General features: G+C 44.6%; 1 protein-coding gene across 1 annotated transcript in view; it reads left to right on the top strand.

The window, feature by feature from the left end:
* Positions 1–20,156, top strand: part of LOC102452429 (gamma-aminobutyric acid type A receptor subunit rho2) — a 60,651-nt gene that overhangs the window by 23,291 nt on the left and 17,204 nt on the right. The window contains exons 3-5 of the mRNA XM_006133301.4: positions 9,822–9,889; positions 15,122–15,345; positions 18,449–18,531. Coding sequence (XP_006133363.3) covers positions 9,822–9,889; positions 15,122–15,345; positions 18,449–18,531 — 375 coding nt within the window. The remainder of the gene's footprint in view (positions 1–9,821; positions 9,890–15,121; positions 15,346–18,448; positions 18,532–20,156) is intronic.

The following is a 20,156-nucleotide window of genomic DNA, read 5'->3' as shown; positions in this document are numbered from 1 at the left end:
CCTATTTGAATCCATATCTATTAGCTGGACTCCAGCTGGATAAGGAACTAAACCAAATCAAATGTCTGAACAACCTTGAATTTTAGACCCTAATAGGAACTGTATGGTTAAGACCCATTTCCATGCTAAAGAAGCCCATGACACAACTGTAAAATGTTGTCTTTTGAGCTATGCTACTTAAGTCTCTGCCTGCTCTAAGGATAGCTCCAGGAAGTATGAGTGGCTCCATTTCTGCAGTAACTGAAGTATGTGCCTCACTTTAATAGCTCTGTGAAAAGCCCTATGAAGTCAGTGCTTCTGTGTGTAGTCAGACATGTAACTTATTTTATTAGGACCTATATATTCAGCAATCAGAGAAGCTACATGGAAGTTAAATCTGATGCAAATACCACAGTCTTTTGCATTACACCAATCGGATGGGGGATAGGAGGTTGAAACCCTAAATTGCAGTAAAGCCATGCAGATGTAGGAAGGTGAGTCTGATATTTTTACTGATGCCCATTAATTACTCTTGAACTGGAGCTGTGTGAAAATAGTAAATCCTGTTCATGATAAAAATACAATTTTTGTGAAGACAATTTTGTGGCCCCCAAATTTATCTTTAGGCAACATTCCCCTCCCCCACAAAGTGTCAGCTTTTACAATGAAACCTGATCAATTCCACACACTTTGATGCAAAAGCTGGGTGGCTCAAAATTTGGAATTAAACAAATCCCCCCCTTCCCCAAAGTGTGGGAAGCATTTTCTAAAGCAGGATTGGCAGCAATGCAAAATGGAAATAAAACTGACTTTTGAGATACAGATTTATGAAACAGCCTCTCGGGGACGCCTTGCTTTTTCTTCTCTGTGAATTAATCCAAAGCTGGAGCCTCGGCTCTGAGTCCCTCTCCTCTCCCAGGGCTCAGAGCCCATGCTTCAGCCCAAGCCCAAACATCTATACTGCAAATTTTAGCTCTGCAGGTCAACCCCTGCCAGCCCAACTCAGATGATCTGGGCCAGCGGCAACCATGCTCCTGTTGTAGTGTAGCCTGGCCCTTAATGCCTAACTGCCATGGATTTCATTAGGAGCTGGCCACCTAAGCACTTTTGGGGAGCTCAGATACTACCGTAAAGGGGGCCATATGACCCCTCATGTAGTTTTATTGGGTCCAATGGAATTATAACAATTGACACCAGTTAAGGTTCTGCTCCCAGCCCCAGAATTCAGTCTCCAGGGTTGTTAATCTGGCCTCTTGGCCCCCATGTTCCGGTGCCCCTGGCTGGAGCCCCATGGTCAGGCATAGGTGTATGTAATGCAATGAGCCTACATGTCTCGAGACCTATAAAATTATAGTTTTGCCACACTAAGGCACTAGCCTTAGCATAAGTGGCTACCCTATATAATAAAATAGCACAAGAGGGAGTTCTCCAATGGCTTACGTAACCTGAGATCCTACTTTATGTCAGCTTGGGATATTTTTAATTAGGAGCATCAGCACAAAAATGCCATGGTAATGAATTAACATCTATGCTAATAAACTCAAGGTAGAAGGATTAATAACTTCTGGGAGAAGGGCAACCCAACTTCAAATAAGAAAAAGAAACACTTACTGAATATGCATTGGGCATAGAAGCATAAGTGTAACACTTTATAAAAGTTGTATTCTAGCTGGTGTGCTTTGGGAAGGAGATGAGAGGTAGTTCTTGGGCAATGGCAGGATGATGACCACCAGAGAGGGAGATGATGATGAGAGGAAAGATTATACTTAACACTTCCAGTTGTGCAAGGGATGGTGTAAGTAGCTGGATGTCCAGCTGCTTCTATATTATTTCCACCTCTCTTGCTGGGTTAACGTGTCTGTGAATTTGCAAACTGTATTAATAATAAAAGTATTCTATCATATGATTTCCTAAGTGTAAGTGTGGGTACCATCCATATTGGGGCTCCAAGCATAACAGTATTTCCGAGCCTGATCTTGGGACAAAACAAACAAACAAAAAATCAGTAATGTTTTCAACAGAGATCAGTCAATGCTTGTAAATAGACCTCTGTGACATTTATGAAGTTTCTCAAGTGATTTCTTATCCAATTGTCAATCCCATTAAGGTTAGCATTTGTGTTCTGCAAAAATGTTGCTGTGGTACAATATTTAAAATTGTTTATTTAGATAAGTCTCCTGTTTCTGGAAGGAGAACATAACGTGGACTTTCAGTTCAAGACAATATAATTTATTACACCTACTGATCCAAAAACACTTACACATGAACTTAATTTGAGGCACATGAGCAATTCCGTTAACTTTAGTGGCACTGTTCAGGTGTCTGATGTAAAGCACATGATGATTAAGCATTTTGCTGACTTGGGGCTTTTTAGAGAGTGTCTGTGATCTGATCTCCTGAGCCAAAATTGCAACTTTGATGGTGTCTCCTTTTGGGATTGAACATGCCTAAGTACCACCTTCTGATTTGTTAAGGTTTCCTGAATACTCTATTACAAACCCAAAGACTTTTCCTGATTTTGCCATACGTCCTTTGTGTGTGTGGAGAAAGCACATAGAACTTGAATGAATGGCCATGTTGCTTTTGTTACTTCAAAAGACAGTGAAATTTTGTTTTGTAAAATGTTGCATGAAATAAGCAGGTTCCGGCTGGAGTAAAGTTGTTTTCTTTTAACCTTAAGAATAAATTTTCTAATATACCTACCTGCTCAAGATGCCCATTTCTTTCAGATCTGTTAATTTCTCTTCCCATTTAGACCCTCTTTATCCCCAGTTCCTTTTCAATAGAGAGATTTTCTTTGCTTGTTGTTAGTGGCAGTTGGTGGGGAATTTGGCTGAGCATCTGGAGTCCTGGTGGTTGAACAGTTTAGTTTGAAGAGGCAGGATTAAAAACGTAACAGTTTCCTAATGATCACAAGGATTAGTGAGACCAAAAATCTCTTGACATCTTTCTGTGATCAACATCTGTTTAATTCAACAGAATGCTCTGTAGCCACACTGACATTTCGGAACCCCCAAAGCTTGTGGTGTTGGTTTGAGCAGAGTATTTGTTGCTAGATTTCTGTTTTGCTTTAAATATTGCAAATAATTAATATACACTTCTTTACCAAGTGTGAAAAATGTATGTTGATCTACATTTTGAAGAGTTGTAAGCAAAAATCCTACAGTCAGAAAGTCTTGAGACATTGCTATATGTTAGTTCTGTCTTACAGCTTCACATGCAAAATTCTTGAATTTTTGGCATGTGTAAACCAGCACAAAGAAAATTGGTTTAAAATCAGCCTTCAGAAAATTCACATGGCTTTAGGTATTGGCGTGTCATCTACTATGGAAGGACTGTAAGAACTGGTTATTAAGTAACACAAATCCATGTGTGTAATTCAAGGCACAGAGCTGATTTCCAAACTAGTGTTTGGGGTTTGGCAGCTTTGCTGTGCAGTCTTCGACTCTTGCACTACTTTACTGTAAATCGATGTGCATATCCATTTTGTTTGCACTTTTTCAAGTCCTGAAGTAGGAAGAAATGATGGCTCAGAAATGGACAAGAATACAACATATTATACTTTTTGCATATTATGTTGTCACAATAATCAGGAATGTGTTCATTCTGTGATCAGGAGGGGAAATTGATCTTGATTGTTGCATGCTTGTCACACACTGAAATAATTGAGAAGAGTTGAACGGTATCATGTGCTAGTTCAGAACACAGAGACCAGAGGATTGAGTGGTGTAAGCCAATGGGTGGTTAAACACTGGAAAAAGTTGCCTAGGGAGGTTGTAGAATCTCCATCTCTGGAGGTATTTAAGAGCAGGTTAGATAGGCATCTATCAGGGATGGTCTAGATGGTACTGGGTACTGCCGTGAGGGCAGGGGACTGGACTCGATGACCTTTCGAGGTCCCTTCAGTTCTAGTGTTGTATGATTCTATGAATGATAGCTAACATCATTGCCTGAGTTAAACCATCCCCTCTGCTGAAGAAATCTGTGTTTTGCAGGATGTTTATTCTTTGATTTTCCTATTATTGATATATTTTTGAATAAAGAACTTTTTATTCAAGAAATACAATTAGTTGTTTTCTTAGCTTTGAGGCAGACTTTCTATCCTCTTGAACAGATCATCTAATTCAGTAATGGGCAGCCTGCACTAGTTTTCCAATGTATAAACATGGTGAAAATGTATTCAGACTAATCAAAGAAATGTTTACCCAGCACGTGTGTATACATATGTAATAAATACACATATGTTAACATTCTATAATATTGTACAGGGAGTCTTCATGGTACAGAGCACAAATACCATGACTAAATTTTATTCATAGTCACTGGAGCGTATCAAATTGTAGAGTGATGTGGAATGACAAGGAATTTAAATGAAAATTACAAAGTATATGCAAAATTAATGTGTGTACAGCCCCATAGTCTTACTTGCCATTGAAGCTGGTAACGGGGGTGAGATCTTTGACTCAGCCTGGACATAAGGACCTAGAGAGAGGTCTGCGTGTAAAACTTGCTGATTTTCTGCATAACATCTCTAAGATATGGCGTTTCTCAGCCATCTACACAGCTAAAACTCTTGTCCAGAGTACTGTTGCCTTGCATTTCAATTACTGCAACATCCATCCGTGTGAGAATATGATAAAACCAATCTAAGTCCTCCCTTCCTCATGACTCCCAAGTGTGTCCATCTGTAAACTGAATGCTCAGCAAGGGGTATCTTTTATTTTGGGTTCTGTAAAGTATCAAATACATGTTAGATTGAACTGTTCGCAGTTGTCCTTGCACTTGGGTAAGCACCATTTATCTCAAAGCAAAACTGAGCCCTAGATGCACAAAAGTGAAAAAGATGATAAAAATTAGAGTGCAGCAGCATTATGTTGTTTTCAAGGGAGGTGTAGGAGGAGTGAAGGGTAAATGTTTCCTTTCCTCTCAGCCGTTGTTCCTTCTTTTATCCACGTTCTCTGTTCAGGCAAGCATTGAAACTGCAGCGGAACACAGACTTTGGATGTGATCTGATTTAAATCATGGTAGCTTGAATTAAGCCCTTATGTGCAGAGTGTCTCTTGGATTTTGGAATCTGCTCTGAGGATGTTGTTTGGCATTTACATGAATTTTAAGTGAAGTTCGTCAACACACTAGTGGGATCCAATGTGAAGTGATGTGACCCATCAGCTTTTTTCTTCTTCTGTAAGGAGAGTGCACTGTAAGTCCTTCATGACAGCGGTTATTCTTTGCTGTTAGTACAGAGCTCGGCACAGCATGTCACCCCCTTAGCGCTCCAAAGCCCTGATCCTACCATGATGTAAGTATTTAGTAACAGTAAATAATATGTGTCTTCTACAGCAAAATCCAGATTGCACCTCTCCTCTAAGGACAATCCACTGCTGCTGTTGGCACTAGACATTTCAAAGGGATTGAGCATGTGATTCTGCCCCCTTCCACAGTAACCAGCAACACTGAGCATATGGAGGGTCAGTGCTTTTTTTGTTTAAAAAAAAAAAAAAAGTGCCAGTACTCCAGGGGAAATGTTGTTGAGCTCTGACTGGAGGTACCGGTACTGTGTACTACGTACCAGGCAGTACCATCACACAAAAACACTGTGGAGGGTAGGAGGTAGGGGCAGTGGTTGCCATGCCTGCCCCTGTGTCCTGGGAGTCTTTCCGTCTGAATTGTCTACAGGGTCTTCAGTGAACCCTGCTGCTGCATGACCCCAATAAGGGAAGCAGCTTAGGTATAATACAACCCCACATCTACACAGCCCTTAAAGAGATGGATAGCTGGATAAACAACCAAATACATTTGCATGATCATAAAATAACTTGATCCTCAAGATATTTAATTAAAGTCATTTCACTACTGTACAGATTAGGGCTTTCTCACAGTCAGACACCAACAGTTTACTGTTTTATAATCCCTCCGTTTGCTATGTCATCTAATATAATATTATTGTGCCTGCCTCTGTGTTGGTCCAACCCTGTGGCACCTAGTTATTCTGCTCACCCAGGAATGAAAAGACTGTTATTATTCATTCATATTCTGGCCCCAGTCCCACCAGCTGAGGGGGGAATAGGGCAATTGCACTGGGGCTAGTGTTTCAAAGGGACCTAGGGCTCCTGGCTGCTACAACTGCGGCAGCAGCTGGAGGCCTGGGCACTTTAAATTGCTGCCTGGGCACTGGGCAGCTCTGACAGCTTGCGGGGGGAGGCGGGGGGCAGCACACTGCACTCCAGGCAGCACAGAGGGCTGGCTGTCCCCACCCCTTCTGCCAGAGGCCCTGCCCTTTCCAGGAACACGGAGCTGGCCCCACCCATGATCTTGAGAAGCCCGTGTGGGCTGCTGGTTCACCTGCCTGGCTCGCCGTATAGCATCACTACATGTCTGAGCAAAAAAGAGCTATTCATGAATGTTAATTTTATAAAAACCATGAGGAGTCCTGTGGCACCTTAGAGACTAACAGATTTATTAGGGAACACGCTTTCTTGGGTAAAACGCATTGCATCAGATGAATTGCAGTGGAAGTACATAGAAGGAAGAAGTTGCTTGTGTTAATGAAGCTAATCAAGTCAGGGTGCTGAAGGGGGCTGAGGTGAGGATGCATGATCTGGGCAGGAGGGTAAGGTACAGGAGCCGACTGGGAAGGGGAACAAGGGTGTGGGAGGGCGCAGGGGATTGGAACGCTTACCTGGCAAAGCTCAAGCCCTACAATGGCAGGCGCCACTCCCATTGGCCACAATTCCCAGCCAATGAGAGGAACGGGAGTGGAGCGTCCCTGCTGTAGTGGCGATGCACGCAGCTCCAGCCCAGGGAGTGGAAATGTCAGTCAGTAGAGCTGTTTCCTCCTGCTCCCCACCAGGCAAAGCTGGGTTGGAGCATGCAGGGCCTTTACTGGCTGCATCCCAGGGCTAAGGGGGCCCCCCTTAGCTCAGGGCCCTGGGATGCAGCCCCTAAAGCCCCTTCATGATCCAGCTGTGGTGAATGCCCTGTCTCAAAAGAGAGATTTTGTTGTAGACACCTCCATTCTGACTTTTAGATTTTGTCAGCTGCCTCACCTCTCACTCACCTTAATACCCTGGTAGCCACTCAAGCAATCTCTCAATTGGGGAAGTAGTATTAAGAAAGATCTTATCTTTCTTCTTATTGGTCTTCAATATAACGTAGCAGCTTGCAGCCAGGAGAGCCAGTTCTGCACTGACCACCAAGGATCTACTAAGCCATAGGGTGGGAGTCACTGACGAAGAGAACAGTCTATTCACTAATTTTCTCATGTCTGTATTCTTTTGAAGTGTAATGTAGGCAGCTTTTTCCCACTTGTGTTCAAAGGCACCTGCCTTGGTTAGCTCGGGAGGCTTAGGCTGCCCAAAAGGTCTATCTCCCCGTGTTCTGAGGCCCCTGCGGGGGCTAGGTGGGGAAGCCTTGGGGGTGAGGTGGGGAGGGGAGGTGGCTGGTGGCCTGCTCCATGCATGAGGCCATGTGCCCCATCACCAAGGTGAGGGAGGAGCACTTGACCTTGTGTTTGCTCTCCAGCTGTTCCCAAGCAGCCTCCTGTTGCTCCTAGTCAGCCTGGCACTCCTCCTGGTCACAGCCCACTCCCAGTGCTCCTCTTTGAGCCCCCAGATGAGGGACTGGAGGTAAGCTTCCTCATTAGGTCTTCTCAGGTGTGTCCTCCTGTGGATCCTGAGCAGTTGGAAAGATGGCAGGGGAGGTGTGGGACACACTATGCTCACTGCTGGCCCAGCTTGAAGAAAAGCTACAAGGGCAGTCATCCCAGGAGAAACTGTGTATGAAGCGTAGCCCTAATCTCTGAGACCACACCCAAGGTCTCGGTTCAGACAATGGTTCCGTGAAAAGATTTTGAGGAAGCTAAATTATGGGGGAGGGGGAGTGAGTTCTCTGTATGGCTAGTGGATCCATGTAGTTATGGATCCACCTGCAAACTCCCACCGCAGTAGCGAGGGCACATACTTAGAGGTAAGTACATGCTGAAGTGTTTTGCTTGTTTTGGCGAGACTACTCAGCATGTTTCAGGATCAAACTGAAATTCCATCTGACATGCTTTTGTTGCAAGATGAAATCCAAATTCAGTAACTCAGTAGTCAGGCTAATATTTCTCAGACTGCTACTATACTTCTTCAGAACATCATGGCCCCTGAAAAAAATTGGGTAAATGCCAAAGACCGCAGCAATATAAGTGGAACAGGTGAATTATATCACTTGCAGTGCTCCTTTAACCCAGGCCTTGCACGTGCCTCCGTGGGACGTGTCAAAGAACTGGCAATAGGTGGTCCAGTCATGGTGATCAGCTTGGATTCAGGCCCTACTGATACTGTGTTACCTTATCCCACTGAAACACCTGCAGCTTGCTGTGTGTTGAATTCCCCTTTTCTACACCAGAAAATTATATAATGTTCCATCCAGCCCCCCAAAATATACGCTGGAATCTTTGTGGGCCACAGCAGAAATTGTGGTAGGGTAGGTGATACTCTGCAAGCTAAAAGCCCTATTGCATTCTCAGATCAGAGATTTTCCGGCTATCTTGTTAAATATATGATATTCAAGTGCTTGCTATTGGAAATAGTTTTCAAGATGATGCCATTAGATTATTGTTTAATACTTCTATAAAAGCAGCACTTATAGATCAAATTTAGGACCTCCATTGTACTAGAGGCTACACAAACAGAGGGCCTCATGGTCCTTGCCTGGAACAGTTTACAAGCTATGGCTTTGTAACAATATACAAGTCTTTAAAGCACAATTAAAGCAACTGAATACTGCTATTGCCTTCAAATTAGGGACAAGTGAGCGTCTTTTGCCTAACTTCAAACATACCTGCATACTGAATGTTTGAAAGTTTGGTTTGGCTTGCACTTCTTTGAGTTCAAATGCAGTTTAGGAAAGCGTGTCGAAAAAGGAGGGAGAGGAGAGATTGTCCACAATGGATAAAGGAATGAGAGAGGAGAAAAAAATCTCTTAAAAATAGGGCATAAAATGGAATACGAGTAAGATGAGCTGGATTTGGCCCTGAGTCACTATCTGTTATGAAAATGGTAGAGTTTCTGTTAGCAGAGGAGTTTCCTTTTATTGTGGGATGATTTCATGCTTATTTATGCTTTGTGGATTATCTGGCTGTTTATTTTAGAATGACAATGAGAATAACTTTTTAAAAGTAATCTCCAACAAGTGACTATTGTTAAACTATCAAAGAAACATCTGGCAATTCGAAACCAGAAAATGACAGAGCTCTCAGAAATTCACACAAGATAAATGGAGTTTATCACATTGAGTATTTTTTTTCATTCCTTTTGCTGTCAGCAAAATGAAATCTCAAGGATTGTGGTTTTTTCCTCTTATTTTCCTGTATCTGCTTAGGGTTTCTTTATAAAGAACTATGATGTATAATGGGCCATCTGGCTCTACTTTTTGAACAGGCCCGGCCAAAGAGTTCTTGGGGGCCCAAGGCAGCATGGCTGAGCCGCACAGCTGTGCAGCTCCCAGTCAGGGCAGCGAGTGAGCGGCCTGGTGGGTGGGGCCAGGAGCTGGGCAGTGTGGGGCCCTGAATGTGTGGGGCCCAAGGCAACTGCCTCACTCGCTTTGCCCAAAGGCTGGGCCTGTTTATGAACCTTTCAAAAATGCATTACAAAGGCTGTGTGAGAGCCATACACAGGTAGTGTCAGTGCTGGAGGCCTGTAAAGGGAAAGAGATATTGGTATTATTGTTCTGGTTGTCTCTTCAGTTACCAGAAATTACATCAGTCCAAAAATGTTTTGAATGCCATTTTTATAAAGGTAACTAAAGACAGATAATATAAATGAATAGTATATAAATGTCTATATCTCATTCTACCACAGGTCCTGCTATTCCTGTTGGGGTGGATGTACAGGTTGAAAGCTTAGACAGTATTTCTGAGGTTGATATGGTAAGTAACATTCTTTTAAGCTGTAATTAGTCCCTAGTCAAGATAAATCCCATATTTGGGTTTCAGTTTATTGGTCAGATGAAGGAAAAAGCAGTAAAAACAACTCTTAGCATTTTTTAAAGATCCTTTATCAGAATTCAAGTCCTAATAAAGATAGACATGGTTCAAAGAGTCATTGTGTGGTCTTCAGAGAAAGTTGATTAAAATTGCCAGGGAACAAAGACCTTGATAAGAAAATGTGTGAGATCTTGGTTGATATACAGTAGTTAGGAATATGAGTACAGGCAGTCCCCGGGCTACGTGGATCCGACTTACATCAGATCCCTACTTACAAACGGGGTGAGGCAACCCTGCACTAGCTGCTTCCCCCCAGCAGACCAGGGAGACGTGAAGCTAGCGTTCTCCCCCCCCCCCCCCGCCCCCCAGCAGACCAGGGAGACGCAGAGCGGCTTTTCTCAGCAGACACCTCAGCTTGAGAATAAAGGACTGAGGGAAATGAGGTGTGGGAGAATAAAACTGAGCTCTGGAGAAATGTTTGGCTGGAGTTTCCCCTACAATATGTACCAGTTCTGACTTACATACAAATTCAACTTAAGAACAAACCTACAGTCCCTATCTTGTACGTAACCCGGGGACTGCCTGTAATTGCCTGCTAGGCTCATTTCATTGTACCCAGTAGCAGAATTCATGTTCCTTAGGTTCAGGTAACTCTAAAGCCTCTCTTGTGAGGATCATGGAAGCCTTACTTTTTAAAAAAAAAAATATTATGGAACCAGAAAATCTGTTCTTAAATATATAAATCAGAGAGAAACATTAGAAGAACTATTATTTTATCTTAAATCAAAATAAGCTGCTTCCTATTTTTCATCTCTGGAGTAGACTGCCTCTTTCTATGCTGAATTTGTTATGGTTGGATAACCAGATTTCAGCCCCCAATACTGTCATTAAAGGTCTTAGCAACAACACTAAATTCAGCAGTAGTTTTTTCTTATTGTTTTTTTTAAGGGAAGAAATGTAAATTCAGATATCAACAAACAATATTTTTCAGTGTTACTTGCAATAAGAGACCTATCCTCTCAGACTCCTGCTTAAGAATCTATGTGAGGGCCTATTTGAAATCATGGGATGGAGCAAAAAGACTGGAGAGAAGAAGAAATGTAATGGGGAAAGGAGGGGAAAAGAAGGAATCTTCTCTTTTCCCCTTTCCCTTCATTCCTTTCCTCGCTGTTCCTCCTACGTACCGTGAGGTGTGGTATCTAGACACAGTCTGCAGGGTTACGGGTAGGCTTGTCTCCTAACATCTAAACTCCACACTGTGTGTCTTTAATACAAACTGTTATTCTTACTGTTCTGTAGTCCTCGTCATTCTGCCTTTACCGGACAACGGAGCATTATCACAAGATGAGAAAAAAAGCTATTTTCCCTTTGAAAAACTGAGGATCACACCTAAAGTTAGAATTGCTCCCTTTAGGTTGCGGTTACATTGTTAATCTTACTGCTAAGGACAGCTTGCTTTGTATCCTATCTGCTACAAAACAATTTTTAATTTCTTCTAGCAGTGAGAAGTGGAAAATGTATTGATTTGAATCCAGCCACAGTTGGATCCTATTATAAGAACTTGGCTTGTGGGCATTGATATTGAAAATAGGGATGTGAATGGTTAACCAGTAAGCATCAGCCTTACCAGGTGATGCTTATCAATTACATTTAACTGGAGCCACAGACGAGAGGTTGCTCCAGTCCCGCGGGGCCTGCTGTGGGTGCAGGGTGCTGCAGCCCAGCCAGAGCAACCCCTGCCAGTAGCAGGAGGACCATTCCAGCCAGGCTGCAGTGGGCAGGGGTGCTGCTCCAGCCAAACCAGGCTGGAGCAGCCTCTTGCCTGGTCCCATTTAATGGGTTAACTAGTTAAACATGACATTTAACTGGTTAACTAACTAAACAGGATTTTACATCCCTAATTGAAACAGGGATTTTCTATGGGATGTGGGTGATAACATGGTAAAAAACCCACAGAAAGCAATTAGTGTCTAGGAACCAGATCTCTAATGTTTCAAGGTAATATATAAAAATTATGCCCTAGGTAGCTCATAAATAACACTCTAGTCTTTACTCAGAGAACCTCAGGCTTTCACTTAGATCAGGAGTCCCCAAACTTTGGGGTGGGCCCCCTTTGGGGAGTGCAGAGGAACATTTGGGGGGGTTGACTGGGGACTGACCCATCCCCATAGGAGGCAGAGAGAACATAATCCAGCTCCGCTTTTGACCCCAATCACAGCTGCTGGCCCTAGCTCCATTTTCAGTCCCGCCCTGGCCACAGCTGAAAATGGCCTCCATTTTCAGCCCTCCCCTGACTCCCTTATTCCTATCTGTACCTTCCCCTGCCTGAGCCATGTCCCTGCCCTGGCTCCAGGGGAAGGGAAGTATATTAGAAACATTTGGGGACCACTGACTTAGATCTTTGCCCCTTAGGAAGCTGTGACTTGTGCTCCCTTTTCCCTTGAGCTACATCTTTCTGAGGGCCTGAGGCCTTGTTCCTCAACCATTGGACATGTGTTATTCCCACTGAAATTGTATCCTATAGCAGGAGAATAGCCCCCAGGCCACCATGAGTTTAGCCTTTTAAGAACCTTTCTTAGCATACTGTCCTGATAGACAATCCTTTAAATCTGGGGAAAATAACCATCTACACCCCTACACTGGTCATTTTGCCTCTGACAGTTGCAGATGGTGCCTCCTTTCTTCCCAGGTAGTAAGATGCTGCAATCGATTCGATTGGCTCACTAGCAGTGCCACAGGACCAGGGGGATTGCTCAACCAGATTAGATCTCAGTGCTTTTAATCCGATACTTCTAATCCATCAACTGTTATCTATTACTGTGTTTCTGATAATCTGACTGCTTTGTAGGGAAAAGAATGCTAACATTCAAAAACCAATAGGAGAGTGCTTCAGGCTCCCTGGACACTCAGTAACAGGTTTGAAAGTTTTGCCATATTTGAGTAAAAAAACTTCAAAAATAGATTTCGAGGGAAACTGCGGAGCTGGAATTCATATGCAAATTTGATAGTATCAGACTAGGTTTGAATAGAGACTGGGAGTGGCTACCTCACTACAAAAAGCAAATTTCCATTTTTGGTATTGACAACTTCTCATCAATTTTTGGGAATGGGCGACATCCACCTTCATTGAATTGACCTTGCTAGCACTGGCCCTCTGCATAATATTGTAACATGCTAATCTTTATATATGTATAGATACCTGGCAAACTGAAGTTTCTACTTCATGCAGCTGATAAAGTGGGCTTATGGCCAAATAAATGTGTTAGTCTTTAAAATGCCACAGGACTCCTCATTTTTGCTGAAACAGACTAACATGGCTATCCGTTTGAAACTTGCCACATTGCAAAGAACTGTATTTAACTGTATGAAGTGGAAATCTACCAGCTTCATTAAAAAACTCAAAACTTTCACTTTCCAAATGAAAACTTTGTAGGAAGAGTCCAAGATGACATTAGCCAGTGGCCATACCATTCTCAACACTGTTTGTGTGGGGAAAATGAGTCCCTTCAAACATTCTCTTATTGTTTAACTACTTTAGGATCATTTGGAAGAAAAACAGTATGTGCTGCTCTTACTCCAGACCAGGAATGCAATTTTTGTACCAATTGCTTAATGGGGATGTGACAGGGCGCCTGCCCTGCACTGGCCCTTTAAGACCAGGACTCAGGCTCTGAGCTGGGGCTGGAAACAGAGGCCAGCTGAAGCTGTTTGGGCTAGGGAGAGCCCAGCTGGCAACTATCTAGGGCAGCACAAATGGCTTGTAGAAGCCAGCTGAAACCATTAGGGTGAGTGAGAGCCCAGCTGGCAGGTATATAGAGAAGCACAGTTTGCTTAGAGGGGGGAGCCAGTGAAGGGCTGACTGCGGAGGAAGCAGGAGTTCCCAGGAGGGAGACAAGCTGGGGGATAGCCAGCAAGGGCTGGGAGAGGGCCAGCCAAGAGTCCCCCTGGCTAGGGGCTGGAGACAAAACCCTGGTTTGGATGCGGATCACAGCACGGCTTAGGTAAGCAGGGCCGTGGAGATAATCCCAATGATGAGCAACCCATACAGACTGTAACTTGCCCTGAGAGGGGCTATATGAGGACAGTCAGGGGGCACTGAGGCACAGTGGGGGGCATGCACCCTGACAGGGGAATATAAAAAATAATTACATTTTATCTCTAAGTGTTAAGTGGTTATTCGGTTTAGGAGGATGCAGCTGGCAGGTGGGGATCAATGACAGAAACAGATGTTTCTTAGTTGCTCAGTGCTCAGACTCATTTAGCTAACTTGAACAAGATTTTGTTTTTTCAAGCAGACTGGGTATATGATTATCTTTTACCTAGTGTTATGCTGTCAGGATCCCAAAAGCCTGTATCAATACAGAGATGCATGCTTTCCTTAGAAGGTTGAATTTCAATGTTTCCAATGGACTTATAGCTTCTAAGGCAGTGGTCCCCAATGCGGTGCCCACGGGCGCCATGGTGCCCACCAGGCCATTTATGTGCGCCTGCAGAGCAATCTGGGCTGGCCCCACCCCCAGGCATGCGGCAGGTGCCAGCCCTGGGTGCATGGGCGGCCCCTACGCCGGGGTCGTGGCGCATGCCGGTGCTGGCCCTGTGCATGTGGCGCCTGGGCGGTCCCTGCCTGGGTGCGCGGCACATGCCGGTGCCGGCCCTGGGCACACGGCGCCTGGGCGGTCCCTGCCCAGGGTCGTGGCACATGCTGGTGCTGGCCCCGGGCATGCGGCGCATGCTTGGCTCAGGCCTGTGGCCTGTGAGCGGCCCTGCCCCCGTACACGTGGTGCGTGAGTGGCCCCGCCCCAGGTGCCCAGCAGCCCCAAAATGTTGGGGACCACTGTTCTAAGGAATGCATGCTACAACTTATATTAGCATTGTATTCACATCCTGCAGTAGTTGATGGGATTGCACTGAAACCTTCATGTTACTCTGTTACATACTTGTACTGTAGCATACTAAAATGGTCTGGGCTGTGGAACTTTCCCAGAATGCTTCATTTCTGTGGGAAACTGTTTTGTAGAATTAGTCTGAGGAAGATAACCAGGCTTAGCAGAGAAGAGATTCAAGCTGAGAGAGAGAGATTAGTATAACAAGAGATAATTCCCTTTCTAATGTTTCATGGGTATGAAAAGAACATATCACAATGAGGCCTTCATGTTCTCTTTTCTTTTGATGCAGGACTTCACCTTGACACTATACTTAAGGCACTACTGGAAGGATGAGCGCCTCTCATTTCCTAGCATCACTAACAAGAGCATGACCTTTGATGGCAGGCTGGTGAAGAAGATCTGGGTTCCAGATGTCTTCTTTGTGCACTCCAAAAGATCATTCATTCACGACACAACCACTGACAACATCATGTTGCGTGTGTTCCCAGATGGTCACGTATTATATAGTATGAGGTAACCACACAATCTAGCTCATGGTCTGTGAATAGTCAGAGTCATTTGTTGTTTGCCCAACTTTAAGAGTCAGATTTGCTGAAGTTGGGACTTTGCCACTGTGACATTAGGGCATAATCTGAACTGTTGGACAGCTGTGTCCCTTCAGAACTCCCTCCTGCGGTACCATTTATACTGTTGTGCTGTGAAAACAACCACTCCTGGTCCTGCTCCCGCTCCCACATAGCCTCTAGCATGTAAACTCATGCCCAGCTGAATTACATGAATGCCTTAGCCAACTATTCATGGATTACATACAGTGCTGGGCGCCACCAGTAACTTCCTAGTCTCAGACCTTCTCCCAGAAATGTGCATCTTCTGCATCCCAGCTGTCTACTGGATAATGCAAGCTCATATAAAGTCTTATTTTATCAGTGGAAAATGATAAACAGAAATCTTATCTCAAGTGGAGGTTACCCATCATTTCAATGCAAACATGAATGGGGGAGGGAAGTTAGATAAAACAATAAAACATGTTTATTAATGATAAAAAGACACATTTAAGGTGATTACTAGTAATGAGACACAGTCAGAATGGCTTACAAGGAAAATGAAAGATAATATGCAAACTAATACCTAAGTTAGCAAGCTAAATGGCTGCAAAGCAAAGGTTTTGTCTCACCATAGGCTTAAGCAGTGGTCACCAATCAGTAGATCGTGATCTTGATCTAGATTTTGGAGCCTCTGACAGGTGATCCTGACTAGTTTAGCCAAGAAGCTATCAAGTGCAGGCTGTGTATCTCCTGCCCTTTGCTTTGGAGCTGCCTCCCACATGAATCTTACTACAAAGAGACTTTAAAACCAGATTCCAGATGAAGACTTCAGAACATTTATTTGTTAAAATTCAACACGTTGCAAATGGGCCTTAATATGAATGATGATTACCTTACACATTACAAAGACAGCCTCCCCACCTTTTGATATTCATAGTAACTCCAGATTAGCCACTTAATTGACTCTTATAATAAGCAATTTTTCTCCTTCCTTGTCTCCTCTCCCCCCATCTTCTGTTCTATGTAGCTGATTCATTAGTGTGTAATTTGTTTACTTTTTTCATTGTATCCCTCTGTTATATAATGGTCATGCCAATTCACATTCAGAATATGATCTAAAGAAGTGGGTCTGCCCCATGAAAGCTCCTCACCTAATAAACCATCTTGTTAGTCTTTAAAGTGCTACATGACTGGTTTTTTTGTTTTACCAAGATTACACTAACATGGCTACCTCTGTTACTTCTCTTTATAAACAAACTCCATGCTGCAAAGGCTATGCTTCTGCCAGCTTCTGAATTCATCAAAGTCACATGCAGGCTGTGATGCAGTTAACGCTGCTGGAGCCCATCCATGAATATTCATGGTGCCTGAGCACCTCAGGCTCATATAGCTCACTGTCTATGCCAAATGTATAGATTGATAGATTCCAGGGCCAAAAGGTTCCATTGTCATCCCCTTGTCTGACTTCCTGTATGACACAGGTCATAGAATTTTTCCCAAATAATTCCTAGAGCAGAGATTCTAAAAAAAAATTAATCTTAATTTTAAAATTGTCATTGTTGGAGAATCTGCCACAACTGTGAAATTCTTCTAATGGCTAATTACTCACACAGATAAAAATTCTAGTCTTTGTCTAGCTTCAACTTGCAGTCACAGGATAGTATTAGACCTTTCTCTGCTAGATGGAAGAGCCCATTACTGAATGTTTCTCTCTGACTGATGTATTGTTAATAACCACATTAATTAGGAAGGAAAATGGAATATTGTAGTGACAGAGTTATATCTTATTTAATTTTGATGGACATTACTGTAGAGAACCATGAGAAATTGTTGCCATGGTAACATGCTGGACCGAAGTCTGAGCTCCAGATATCGGCTTTGGCTAAGCTCTGCTCTGGTTTTAAACCATACAACTCCTGTGACTTAGTTGAAGTGATTGAAGTGTAGGTCAAGGCAGAATTGGGCCCATAATCCTTTGATTAGCAGAAAGGTTCTTTGCCAACATCTAAAATGAACCAGGGAAACAGTCAGCCAGAGTTGAGGGTTTGTTGAATCCGGATGAGTGCTCAAGGCCCCAGGCTTTGCAGGGGGCTGCACTTCAATAAAGTCAAGAGGAGGTGGGTGGGGAGGTGAGGCAGCAGATGGGTGGGCAAACAGAGTGAGGAGGTGAACAGGGAGGCAATTTGGCAGGAAGGGGTGAGGGGGTGAACAGATTGCAAGGAGGTGAGCCAGAGAGTGGATAGGCAGGTAGGATGTATATGTGTGGAGGAAAATATCCTCTTGATTCTCTGGGAAAGTTGTTACATAATATTAGGACAGATTAGATTCAGATTTATAAACTCAAGCCGGGATTGTTTCAGATCCCTAGGTCAGATGTGAATTTAACAGAGGCAAATCTGACTACTGGAAAAATAGCTGCCCTTCCCTCCCTGCCTTCCACTCCACCAATAATAATTGGCCCTCACAATTTAAACAAGATTGATCCAGCACTAAGAAAAGCAGCTTTCTCCTAACAAGACATACATTGAGGGACTTCTCATGCTTATGTTGCTGATTTATGCATGAGAAACTCAGGCAGGTTTGTTGTAATGACAAAAAGGACGAGAGAAGGTAAAATATGGGGAGACGAAGCTTTAACCAGGCTGGACATAAAGGAAGCATAATGCTTTGGAACCCAGTGAAATAATTTATTAAATAAGTGAACAGCTTTACTCTGAGGAAGAGATTCAACAAATACACTGAAACTATTATTGTTTTTTTGCTGTTTGAATTGCAATAGTATGCCAAACTTTCCCCCACAAATCATGGAAATCATGAGTACACAGATTTGGTATAAGCCACATTTGCTCCTTCACATGGCCTGTGCACAGCCAACCAAGGCCTCAGTACTCACTGGGAAGTTTTAGTTCTTTTATGTTACCATGTTATGCATAATTTCTGATTTTAAATCTGGGAAATTATTTTTATTTATTTAAATTTATATTTTCTGTGCCCAGTGACACATTTCTCCTACCTTCTCTGGAATATCAATATCTCTTCTAGGAAGTGACCTTTCCTGTTTATATTTTTAGGATCACAGTGACAGCAATGTGTAACATGGACTTCAGTCGATTTCCCCTGGACTCCCAGACTTGTTCTCTGGAGCTGGAAAGCTGTAAGTAACATAGACACTCTTAGTTGCAAGTCCTCCGTAGCTGATTGTACACACTGGTGGGCTGTACATACTTCAGGGTAAAGAAAAATAATATTTTAGGGCTGGACTCAAAGCCTGTAGATGTCAATGAACGTTTTTCCAGTGAATCAAAGAGCTTTGGATTGGATCCTTATTTGTGGAGAGTGGGAGGGGTAGGAGTGTGTGTGTGTGTGGCTATGTTTACACTGCAAGCTTCTTGCACAAGAACAACTGTTCTTGTGCAAAAACTTGTGGCGCGTCCACACTGCACGTGTGTTGCACAAGAAAATGTACAGTAAAGTGTCAGAAGAGAGGGCTTCTTGCGCAAGACCTCTGACACTTTGTATGTGGAATAAGCCTACTTGAGCAAGCGCTCTTGTGCAAGAAGGAAGTGTGGACGGGCTGCAGGGAGTTTTAGTGCAAGAACTTGCCTCCAGGAAAAAACACGGGTGACTGCTTGGACACTCCGTACTCACACGCACAGCTCACTGCGTCCTGCTTGTTGGACCTCCCCTTAAAGGGCCAGGCACCCTGCAGATGCCACGCGGCAGCAGCTCTGTATGTCGCATCTCCACAGGCATGTCTGCCCCGAGCCACTCCAAGAGCCTGCACCCCCATCCCAGGAGCCACCCCAGGGCTCCCAGCAGGCCCGGAGGGGCACAAATCGGCGCGCCCCATGCTGGTCAGGGACAGAGGTGGAGGCTTTCCTGGACCTGTGGGGGCAGGAGGAAGTCCTCCAAGACCCGCGGTCCTGGCACTGGAATGCCAACATCTTTGGAGGCATGGCCCAGGCACTGGCCAAGCAGGGACACCCAGCCCGGACCCTGGAACAGGTCCGGGCCAAAGTCAAGGAGCTGCCCCTGGCCTACATCAAGGCCAGTGAGGGTGGGGGGAGGGGACAGGAGCTGACACTTGCCCCCAGTATGAACATTTGCACGCCATCCTGGGGGAGACGGCGGTGGAAGGGCCCTCATCCATGGTGGCCCTGTGCACCCCAGTGGTCAGGCCGCCTGACCTGAAGGAGAAGGGCAACCTGACCACCACTTCCGAGGATGAGGGAGAGGACTTCCTGGCCACTGTCACCCTCCACCTGGAGCCAGTGCCCAGCAGCTGGGCCTCATTGGAGACCGGCGATAGATCCTCTGGTGAGCGTAGCGGTTGTCAATCGCAAGGGCGGGGGAGGCGGGTTCCTTGGGGTGGGGGAGTGTCATTCGGGGAGTCCCAGCTGCATGCTGTGCAGCAGTACACAGCACGTTCAACCTCGTGCAGCCTGACTCTGTGGCACACGGACATGGCAGGCAGCTCCAGGACACGCCTGGGACCCTGCTGCTCTCACACGTCCTGCCTGGGGGAGGGAGATGGGAGGCTGGCTGGAAGCAGCCAAGCCCCAAGGGCGCAGGCCAGACCCCACACATCCCGAAGGGTGCCGCACACAGACAGTACGCAGCCATGCCTGCCCATGTGACACAGCAGCTGCTCCAGGGAAAAGCACAGTGAGCCAGCCCTTTGAGTGCGGCCCCCACGAAGCCCGCAGGCTGCTCCCAGCCCCTCTGCTGCCCCTGAGGGAATCCACACACTTCCCTGGGCTACTTGTCTGAGGAATGGGG

The sequence above is a fragment of the Pelodiscus sinensis genome, chromosome 3, assembly GCF_049634645.1.
Source record: "Pelodiscus sinensis isolate JC-2024 chromosome 3, ASM4963464v1, whole genome shotgun sequence".
NCBI lineage: Eukaryota > Metazoa > Chordata > Testudines > Trionychidae > Pelodiscus > Pelodiscus sinensis.
Note: the sequence above shows the minus strand (reverse complement) of the source record. Positions and strands in the feature narration are given on the sequence as shown.